The sequence below is a fragment of the Rhinolophus ferrumequinum genome, chromosome 22 (assembly GCF_004115265.2).
Source record: "Rhinolophus ferrumequinum isolate MPI-CBG mRhiFer1 chromosome 22, mRhiFer1_v1.p, whole genome shotgun sequence".
NCBI lineage: Eukaryota > Metazoa > Chordata > Mammalia > Chiroptera > Rhinolophidae > Rhinolophus > Rhinolophus ferrumequinum.
The window spans coordinates 33492741-33504882 of NC_046305.1; the positions used below are offsets into that span (position 1 = coordinate 33492741).

The 12142-nt window shown below is 35.5% G+C and overlaps 1 protein-coding gene across 1 annotated transcript in view; it reads right to left on the bottom strand.

Moving 5' to 3' along the window:
- DPYD (dihydropyrimidine dehydrogenase) overlaps window positions 1-12142 on the bottom strand; it is an 830145-nt gene that overhangs the window by 250971 nt on the left and 567032 nt on the right. Inside the window, 2 exon segments of the mRNA XM_033092743.1 lie at window positions 9355-9474; window positions 10323-10443. Coding sequence (XP_032948634.1) covers window positions 9355-9474; window positions 10323-10443 — 241 coding nt within the window.

Sequence of the window (12142 nt, forward strand, 5' to 3'; positions counted from 1 at the left end):
ATTGTATTCTTCATTTCTGACTGGTTCTTTTTATGCTTTCTATCTCCATTTTATGTTTTCTAGCTCTTTTTTGAAGTTCTCCCTGAGACCATTGAGCACCCTTATTACCAGTGTATTGAACTCTGTGTGTGGTAGATTGTCTCCATTTTGTTTAGTTGGTTTTTTTTCTGGAGTTTTATTCTCTTCTTTCATGTGGGACATGTTCCTTTGTCTCCTTATTTGGCTACCTCCCAGTGCTTGTTTCTACATATTAGGTAGAGCTGCTATGTCTCCTGGTCTTAGTAGAGTGGTCTTATGTAGTAAAGGTCCTATGGGGTACAGTGCCACATATCCCTGGTCACCTGAGCCAGGTATTCCATATATGTCCCTTGTGTGTGCCCTCCTGTTGTAGTTGAGCCTTTGTTGCTGTTTGCACATCAGTGGGAAGAATTCACTCTTAGGCTGACTGGTGTGAGGACTGATTGTAACTGCAATGGAGGAGCTGTTGTTCAGGGGTTGACCCTACTGAGCAGGATTCACTTTAGTGGGGCTGGTGCCTGTCAAGTCTGCCTCCTGGGTGTGTTCTTTGGGGAAGTCATTGGGTGGTGCTCTAGTTTGGTCTGAAACTGGCCTCCAGATGTGTTGGTTCTGGGGCCTCTTGGAAGGGGCTCAGATGCAGGCCAAGGCCAGCTGCTGCCTGTGCCCTACCCAGAGCCATTTAGTATGAGCTACAAAGTAATCTGCAGTTGGTTGTCACTTGTGCTGGGCTTGAAGATGCCCAGGAGACACTAAGCTATGAATGGAGGTAGGCTGCCACTGGTACTGGTCTTGCAGCTGCTTAGAAAGAGGTATAAGCCACACTGAGGCCAGTTGCAGCTTGTTTGGGTTTTGTGAACTTTTGAGAGATTTTAGTTAAGTATGCAGCATGAGCCAAGACAGGCTGTTTGTATGGAAATGCTACTGGGAGGAGTTTAGGTGTGCCTGTGAGTTGGGTGGGGTGGGGATTCAGGGAATCACCAGGGTGGTATGAAAGGTATTAGTGTGATGGAGACTCAAATATGGTGACCACCTGCGTCTGCATGCTGGGTGGCAGGAGGGCTGAACAAAGAAATGACGGCTTTTGACAGCACTTCTTTCTGGGAGAAAACTGCCCCTCCATTCCTTACCTGTTAGCCAGACCATTTGGTTCCTCCCCATGTGTCCCTGGCAGCTTTTGAGCTGCTGTCCCAGCACTAGAGCTCAGAGCGAGTGAGTCAGTGAGTAAGTGCATGCACAGGCCCTTTAAGAGGAACGCCTGGGAGTCCCGCAGACCTCTGTCTCACTCAGCAACAATCTCCAGTTGTTTTCACAGCCTGAAATTATGGGGACTTCTCTCTTTATCACTGGAACCCCGAGCTGGGAGACTGGTGTGGAGCTGGGACTCCTTGCTCTTCAGACCAAGATACCCCTCCTGATTCTCAACTGACACATGTGGGTGTGGGAACAGACTTTCTGCATCTCCTCCCTTCCTACCAATCTCGACGTGGCTTTTTCTGTACATCCTTAGTTATAGGACTTCTGGTCAGCTAGACTTCAGGTGGTTCTTAATGATGATTGTTCTATAATTTAAATGTAATTCTGTTGTGGTCTTGGGAGGATACAAGCAAAGCATTTACCTATTCCGCAATCTTGACTAGAAGCCTCCCAAATTTAATATTAAATGGAGTAACATATTCTTTATTTTTTGAGACCTCAAATACTGTATTTTACTTCTTTTCCTAAGAAGGAATTCTGACCCTATTCACTACAGTTTATGTCAGATAGTTAGCTGTGGGCAGAGATTCAGCATTTATTTATGGAATACCATGATTCTCTAACTTTATGACTGATTAAAGCCTTTGATATTATTTTGGAAATAAGATACTTAAAGCACAAAGCTCAGTGACACTAACCTTTCCTCATCTACTGTTCCATGCATACTCTCAGGCCCTCACAGACTTTTGTGTCAGGCACTCTGGGGGAGGCATCCAGCAATCTGTATTCTAACAAGTTCTTCAGGTTCTGGTGCACACAAATTTTGAGAACCGCTGAGCTAACAATCTCACCTCACCAATAGGACTTCATAATAAAACTTAGCTACAGTTGAGAAGTTAAATAAGATTATTTCCCTTACCAACATACATGAATCCTTATAAATAAAAGATCATATACATGTATACCTGAAAATAATAAAAAAAGTATTATATACATAAATCTTAAATCCCAAAATTAAGGGTTAATCTAATTTTTATTATGCAATCGGGCATTTGCTTCTAGTGAGTTTCAACTACTGAGAGCCAGTGACATTCTGCTAGTTCTCTAGATGTTAGGAATAAATGTGTTTGCTTTATAGTCAGAGTAATGCTGGAAAGTTTGGTCTGATGCTTTAGGGATTTAAGTGACGAATGGATAAGGATGGTGAGGAATCTCATTCTAGTCATGCCCTCCTTTCCTAATTTCCCTTTTCACTGTTGGGTCTTCTTCCTTTTTCCTTAGGGAGTCGAGTGATTGATAGCCTAATCCAATGACTGTATTATAGCTGCCTCAACTAGGACTCTTTTCCTTATCATTAGCAGTTAGCCTATGGTTAAATTCACAGCTCACTGCTTGGTACAGCCCCTGAGATTTAAGGGTCTGGCCTTTAGAAAATATTTAACATAAAACTGAAATCTTGACATACTGAGAACTCAGTTCTCTGCAAGGCTTCTTTAATTAATCGAATGTACTCTACCATTGTTCTGTATGAGACTGTGACATGGTGAACTGTTTCTGAAGCTTACAGAGATGTGTAGTTCCAAATTAAACAGTCACTGACGTGTACCTACACTGATTTTTTAGTACAGTAGATATGCATGAATCTGTGAATATTTAAATTCAAGCTCAAACAGTGACACAATACTCTCTAGCTTTATTTTCATAATAGAACATTTTTTGACTAATTTCAAGCTTGAAATCATTCTTTATGAAAACACACACACGCAAACACACACACATACATACACGGAGGAAAGAAATTTAATAATTCATTACCACTGCTGCAAAGGTAAGTTTTCTTAATACACTTGTCAGAGTCCTTTTGTTTACAAAGTCTATTGAGTATTTTTTTAAGGAGCAGGTACAGACACTGTGTTTCCCTGAAAATAAGACCTAGCTGAACAATGAGCTCTAATATGTCTTTTGGAGCAAAAATTAAGATAAGACCCGGTCTTATTTTACTATATTATTAGACCATGTTTTTAACATAATATAATGTAATATAATATAATATAACATAATATAATAATATAATATAACATAATATAATACCCGGTCTTATTTTACTATAAGTCCAGGTCTTATATAAGACCCGTCTTATATTAATTTTTGCTCCAAAAGACACATCAGAGCTGATTGTCTGGCTAGATCTTATTTTCGGGGAAATGGCATTAATTCATTTTCATAATTTTGAACAAAAGAAACAATATATAATATCCATATCCCCATGAATTTGCTGGCTCTTAAATACTATTTGATTTTATCATTAATCTGCAGGACCACAGTTATTTTAAAATACCTAAGGAAAGGATGTAGAACTTGATCTATGCTTTAAACCTTTGCCCTTACTCCAGTCCTTCGATGAGCTGTAAGAATCTATGAATATGGCAGCTGAGTCCCAGATGAAAAATTATGCATCTCATAAGCTGCTATTCTGCTGAAATGTCAAGCCAAGGCAAGGCTGTACCTCAAACTCAGCACTTGGCATTTTCCTTCTGTCTGCTTTGTTGCCATGAAGCAAACACGAACACTAAGGATTTGTGTAGGGCAGGTAGCAGGTGAGCTCACTGTCAAAAAATCTATTATTAGGGCTCTGATCTCCTGCACAGACCAACGGCGGCCAAACAGTGAGAAACTCAGCTTCAGGAAAGGCAATATAATGTGAAGGGGAATTCTTTGTCAATCTGTACAGGGATATAGTCAAATGAGCATGATTTAAATGAGAATAGTTCTAATGGTGGGCTTCTCTCAAACTGATAATTTATAATGAAAATTGTACTTCAGCATTTTTATTTGATATACCTACTTTTGACTATTCTGCAAATATAGTACATGTATTTATATAACAAGGTCTTTAATTATTTGATCAGTTAAACTTGTGATAGTCTAAGAATGTTTTTACGTATGTGAATAGTAGGCTCCTTTTTTGCATTATTTTGGTACACACAAAAAAGAAAAGAGATGTGTGCGTATAAAGTAGAAAGTTCTTTTAATTATTCTTTTTCCATGATTTATCACTTTTTTTAAATTATTAAATACTATCTTTATCAGAATGTTTTAGACATTTCAATATTAAAATCTAAGCTTTTATTGATAAAGATGGTTACAATAGATAGCTGAAATTATATGACAGTGGGCGTGTTTTTCTAAAACAATTTTATGCACCAATAATCATATGATTGACACATAAAAAAACTCCAGCCCATTTAGAACTACTTTCTATAAAACAAATACTAATACTGCATTTTATGGTATAACTGTAATGTATAATGTAAGAACTTAAAGCAATCCTGCCAAAACCTTCAGTTGCTTGCATGTGTGAAAATAATTATTCAAAGCAAAATTCAACTAAAACTTCTGGTTTTCCAATGTTATATGTTTTGTCATCCTCCCCATTTTAAACAAACAGTCACTAAGCAATACATTAAAAAAAATAAGTTTAATTTTCTGATTAGAGTGGGTTACTACATTGGATTTGTATTTACGTAATGCCCAGTAGCTGCATGCATGCTGCTAAGTTACTACATGGTCCCCACAATTCATGCCTAAGTCACACACTGTGGAGTCAGTGCTTAAGATTCTTTTCTGAACTACTACATTGATTCACTCAAGTTTTCTGAACTACACACTTTGTACTTACTTCCAGCCATATACTGGCACAGAGTTTAAAATTCCTAGCAACACTTCTAACTTGTACCTTCATTTACTGGTATTTCCCATGTTGATTTTTTCAGTGAAATCACCTTTAGGATGCTTGTAACTGTAAGAGCTTAGGTAGACTTCAGTGTCTAACAGCCCACATAACTAGATATCAAATTATTCATTATTTATTTGTAGAATCTTAGAGCATTTCTGGAGTATGCTATTACCATTTATTGAGAAATACATGATCATTTCTGAAACCTTCTGCAATATCTTATATGTGATTAGTAAATTTGGGTTCCTGAAATAGAGATTAAAATCTTGATGGTCATCTCTGATGAATTACTCAGACATCAGTAACAAGCTTACAAGCATTAATATTGAACAAAATGTGTCCAATTGTTTTAACTAAGTAAGTTGATACAGAATCAGTAATTTCAAATAAGCATCCAAAATTTGAAACTGAGAACAAGAATTCCTTTTTTGGCAAATTAAAACAAATTTGGAAAATAAAATAATGTAAAACTGTTACTTTTTCATGCTTGTAGGAAATAAATTATATTGAGCCCAAAGTATCTATCATTGTTTCAAAGTTTCTTCTTCAGAGAAATTTAGAACTTTTCCTTATGTGTATTTGTGTGTGTTTATAACAAACAAAATATGTACAGGACAATGAAATAACATAAACCTAAGGAATGTGCTCATCCCTCATTAATAAAGAGAACATTTAAAACACAAGGAAACACAAAAACTCCTTCAAATGAGTTTGAAAGGAGCTTGATTACTATTTCTCTGATGTAGCTGTAAATGCATAAATGTTATCCTCATGAAGTCAGCTGCACAAAAGCCATAATTTTAGTTATGCCATGCAGGCATAACCATTTCTAAAAGGATCTTACCCACAGAGAGAACTTCATGTGAAAATGTAACACCAAAACTGGGTAACACCATTTATATAGTAGTAATCACTCAGTTAGGGACTATCTTAAGATGACATTATTTGGGGACAGGGAAAAGAAAAAGGTCAAAATTTGGAATTAAAACAAGAAAAAAAAATAACTAAACTAAAACTTGAAAAAATAATAACTAATCCACTTGAAGATGGAATTGTAAAGTTACTGATGAGTGTTTCTTTCAATCAAATAAATAAAGCCAAGGAATTTTTTCCCTTCCCCTCTCAGAAAACAAACAAACAACAACAACAACAAAACCACCCAATAATCTACTCAACTGTGTGGTGTTACTTGAGCAAACTGTTGTCTGATATTAACAGAAACTTTCTGCAAGGATTCTAGAAAAAGAAAAGTCTGGTGGCAAAAAACTTCCATTATAAAAATCTCTAGTGTCCAAAGAAGGCTAGAGAATATTGTTTCTTTAGAGTTAATGATCTAGACAGAAATACTTGCATTGTGGAGAGTTTAGTCATCCTAGTTTCATGAAAATATTCCTTATGAATACTGAACAAGCTTTCTTTTGATACCGTTATGACTATGAAATCACCTTTATTTCAATAATTCGACTATTAATGGACTCACACTGTGAGCATGAATTGCCAGGTATTTCTCCCACAGTTGAATTTCAAATTTATAAATCATTCTATTATGAATGTGGTTCCTATGTTTTGCCCCCTCCCCAGCCACACACACAGGTGAGTTGGAAAAATAGTTTCTAAAATATTAATAACAAAGCTGAGGATGAGATCTTGGAATGAGGTGCTAACTCTCCCTCTTGATATAAATTTTAAACTGTAACAAGCAGAAATTACTTCATTTAATGACTTTTATAGGCTTAGTGACCTTTTTATTTAACAAAGAGACCTCCCTCTAAAACAATAGCTTTCAGACATTTTCAAGTTAACGACAATAAAAAATTGTCTTTTTATATCATGAGCCAGTACAGAAATTATATACATGTGTGTATTACACGTATAACTGAAAAAGGTTTGACCAAACGGTGTTTATCCTAACTGTGCAAAGCATTCTGACATGTTTTCTAGTCTATTTCATTTGTTTAAAAAAATGTTGATTATAGTTCATTAAATTTGACTCCAAAGTATATTCATAAATTGGGAACCAAAGTTGGAAAAACATTGCTTTACTCTAGATTTCAGACTAATCATACTTGAAATAATTCCACTGATTTTCCTTACCTGAAATTTTGTCTTCCCAATGCTATCACCTCCTTTTATTAGTTAATGCATTTTAAAAAGGACATTACTGAAATGTGACCAATTTCTTGTAGCAGATGCAATACCCCAAGTACCGCACTATCTTGCCATTTAAACAAATCAAAACCTTCGTTTCAAATAGCAGAAATTTTATTCTGTGAAAAAATAACTAAGACTGAATGAAGAGCTAGAGAACACTGAAAAGGAAAAATGTCCTTCTCTAGCAATGGAAGATATGTGTTGTATTTCAGGTGGCTATCCAAAACTTCTACTTAGTTTTCACTTAAAAAGAAAAATACGTGATTCAAGCAGCTCTTATAAAAGCAGACATTCTAGTACTTTGAGAGAACACTTGGGAAAAGTATTAGCACTGTGCTTTGGTATTTTTTTTTTAATTTTATAAATGTATCTGGCATAATTTCTGTAATACTCTATATTGAAGCTGCATTGGAGTCTTGAGAGCCATATTTGATAAAACTAGGAATGGTAGCCATTTTGATGTTTTCATCACTCCTCAAATTTGAAGCCATTATTATTTAACACAATTTTGCTAAGCAAGGTACTGAAGGGACTTTATTATACAACTTTCTTCTATTGTCATTGTCATTTAAACCATTTTTTTTTCAGATTCTATTACCCTCAAATTAAAGCAAACATTGCTTTAAAGGAGAAAAACTATTAATTTTTTCATTATGAAGAAAGGCTATTTTCAAAACAGATTGTCTAACGTGTAGGGACTCAATATAGACCCTATTAGAAATGAGGTACAAGCCCTTAAAAATGTTAGGTACTTTTTGAAAGTTCCACCCAGGCTTAGCTGAGCTTATAGCCCAAGTGAATATTTACATACAAATTCATAAATCTTAGAAATGGAGTTTTATGGAAATGTTAACAGGCCCTTAGGTATAGCTGAACTTGTGTTCAGGTACTGCTATAATTTCCAGTGTGTGTATGCTTAAAGACTGCAACACAAATGACTTTTTCTAATGCTGTAATTTTGTAGTTTTATTAGACTGAGTTATAGTATAGGAGAATATTCAGAAATTGCAGCTTAAATGAGAAAACGTGAATGGTGTTACTTATATAAAATACTACTGCAATAGTTCTTTTATTAATTTTTAATGTTCAGCACCCTCTGTGACCTCCTTTATTCTTTTGCTGTCAACATGGCAGGCTGGAAAAATTGAAATGGGCTGACAGAAAACATAGTGCACGTTACAGCCCTTCTCTGAAGTCTCCTGACTCTCTTCCTGTGGCACATACTGACGCAGTCCACTTTATTCTGCATTACAATAATATTTAAGGTCCTGTGTGTGATAGCTCCGGATAAAAAGGAGCTGCATCTGGACGCTGAGCAGGTGCTGCTCACCTGCCTTCCTCTTCCTGACGTTGCAGGAACGGGAATGACATTCAATTAAAAGCAGAATATAACCATGTTTTTTCTTTTTTTAAATCACAGCTCATAGGCACACTTCCTGCTCCGAAAACATAATGCCTCAGTATGGATAGTGCTTTATATTTGTGTCCATCCAGCTTATTCCAATAGCACGCTTTGGTCTGATTCACCAATGCTTTCTCAAGCAGTGGGACACTGCTATATTTTGTATATTCACCGCTGTCTCTATCACCAAGGAGATTAATCCCCATACTCATACAGTCAAGAACCTCACAGCATTGTCTTTGCAAGACCAAGTTCATGTTGTCATGGAAACAGAGTACACAGGGCAAAGATGCTGAACGGGACTTTGGGATGAAAACTTCTTTTTATGTTTTAAATGCAAGTGTTTAAGGATGAAAAAGAGTGTGCAAAGGTGTGAGGCCTGCAAATGTCTCATCAGCTGAAACTACAAAAGCAACATTTTAACGATTTCTTTGGGACAGTTGGGAAAGCAAGAATTTTTTGGAAAACGTAGATTTCACAATTCTAGGAAAAGTGGAAACTAATCCAAAGTATGAAAAAGATATAATCAGGGTGCTTATGTTTTCCTCTTAGAAGGCCCTGGTATTAGCTCTTTCTAATATGTGAAAAGACACTTGTGACAATGAGAAATCCTGAGGAAAGCACAGAGAGTAAGAGAATAGAATTCACATTAAAACCCTACCTCAGTGCTAGCAGTTACTTGAGCCTACACACTCAAACTGCCCCATCTGTCATAATTATTAGAAATTTTAGCCAGCAATGAGTTATAACAATTTGGGATCTTAGAAGACAAAATACTCTTGCCTGTGACAAGACCTACTGATTTTCTAGCAACATCCAAGAAAGCAAAATGCAAAGAGAGGGCAACACCTACCAGACACTCCTCCATATGTAGTTCTCTTCCCAATGCCCACTGCTGGCCAGGGTGTACCATCGGCTTTTAATCCCATCAGACCCGAGACAGTATTTGTGGCTGTAACACCGTCTGCACCCCCTATGAAAAACACATCAACATTTACCTGCAACTTTTAAAGGGACAATTGTTAAAACCCATTGAAACCCACACAACCCAGGAAAAGCACACTCTACTTCCTGTTGAGAACATTCCATCACATCAAATGTCTTCACTAATTTCACTCCTACAATTGTGCTTAAAATGCTAGACATAAAAATTTTAATTACCACCATTTCACTTTTCCAATTATTATACAGATTTAAGGATGGCAAATGTTTTGTGTTCAGTGCTATTTTATACGTAATTTACAATATTTTTGCAAATCAGGATGCATTTTCCACTGGATAGAACACAGTATATATGATTTGTAAAATCGTGCATTGACTGTATGATTTATTATTCAATGGACTTTTACTAAACATATGTTTAAGGCAGTGTACTAGGCCTTATAAAATATAATGGGAACTCATAGAAATTTCACATTGTGGAAGCTGGTATCGTTTTTGTTGTTGTTATTGTTGTTGTTTTTACTTCATTAAAGGTTCAAATGCTATTGCTGGATTGTTTCATAATGAGGTCATTTGTTTTGGAGTAGTTTGCTGTGACTGTGATTTTGTTTCATAATTCTTTGTGTGAAAGATGTGTTTATTAGTAAAGATTATAAATGCTCTTGTTTACCCTGGCCAAACTTTGGAGTCCATTTATAGGCTTGTGCAGGTGTGAATCTACTGCATTTGTGAGATCAGCTGCTCAATTTAATACTTTTCTTAAAACTCTAAACAAAGATATACACATATATTTGTGGCTAGACATATACTTCATATGGCTACATAATTCAGTCCCATACTTACATAACTAGGCAATTGATGCAAGTCTGGAATTCTTACCTTCCTTTGCAGCTCTTGCAATGCTGACGATATCAGTGACATTTGGGGTCAACTTGGCAAAAAAAGGAACTTGAACAGCTTGTCTAACCCAGCGACAGATGTTCCGCACCAGCTCTGGATCCTGTTCAAATAGGTCAGTTAAATATAGAACATAATTAAAGAATTGTGATTAAAACGTGTACTGGAACAACAGTAAAGTTGGAGATGTGCAAGACAAATCCAACTTGACATTGAGCTCCATGATCTATTTCTCAAATTCCTCCTCAGTATTACACCTAGACTCATTAAGGAACTAAGGTTAACACACTTCAAGTGAACTGCAAATTCATCACATAAAGGTTACATACCTCAAGGGAGCCTTTGGAAAATAAAATTACAAAGAAACAAATGGAAGAATGTGTTTCCCACTTCCAGTTAAATAATAGCAGCGATAAAACATAAACTTCTGGTGGTAAGTTTGGGAAACATTACAGAATGCCTACTGACCTCCTTCGTTTAAATCTAATAAAAAATATTTAAACTGATGACTCCCAGGTGAATGCTATTAAATCTGAAGCTTGTTTTCATTATTAGAAAACTTAGTCTTGCTGAAGTATATTCAGAAGAAATTCTGTGACTTCCTAATCAATCTAATTATAATATATAGTATATGCTAATATGGAATAATTAGCCTTGGATTACACATGAGCTGATCAGTACCTTTAGCTTACTTTTGTAAACGTTACCAAGATCTGTGCAGCACTTTTCAACATTTATCTACTTGAAAGAATTGATCAAAATGACAAAAATGAAATGAAATATCAAATGCTCATTTTTAAAAGCAAGGAATAGACATTTTTCCTGTGCCTGTTTCCTGTGATTTTTCAGGCTTCTGTGTTCTCAGGGGACAAGTATAATTTAGAGGGCAATCACCTCTCCTTTCCATTGAAAATAACTGAGCGGTAGTAATGTTCTTTGATTTCAACAGATACAATAGTCCCTTTTTTCATTACTTTTAGTGCAAAATTTATTCTGACAGGTACTGATAAGGCACTTTGATAAATTACCTTAAAATATGCAATAGCAATTCATTATTGAACTTGGTAATATCTTAGCAAGATAAAATGTTTTTTGAATAAAAGAAAAAAACAGAAAAATATAGACAGATATTTAAACTATGAAACAGTAGGCAAGTATATCATTTGTAACTAGTATTTTTATATGTAGGAAAGTTACTCTTTGCATTTTAACCTTTCGAATTATTTTAAGATGAGATTTCTAATGTTATAACCTTTAGAAAGAACCTTTTCACTTAGGTTTAATGTGTCTTGATCCGTCATCTTGTATTCCTCTAAAACTTATGTGTTTATGTGCTAAGATACTGCCATGAGGTAATTTCTGTTGATTGTTTTTGTCTCTATTCAATAGTTTGTCTCTATTCAAAATAATTTTAACAAAAAATTATTTGGCTTGCCTCGTTCTTTTTTCAGAACAGTAATTTCTTCATTAAACATAAATATTAAAAAAAACACTATATGGATTGCTCTACAGGGCATACTGTGCATTATGAATAGTAAAATCTGGAGACTTAGCTGTACAAATTCTAACTCATGAAAATGGAGATGTGCCCCTGCCCATGCAATGCTCATGAAATATTTATAGCTGCTACATTGGCATTATGAAGGCAGTTGCATCTTTGTGACTTTCATTTTTAAGTTATGAATTTCCATGGGACTTAGCCTAGAAATGACAGTAACTCTAGATGATATGAATTGCATGTCCTTTGTGAAAGCTCTCTTTAAGGTAGAATTTGACAATAATTTAAAGATCACTTGAACTGC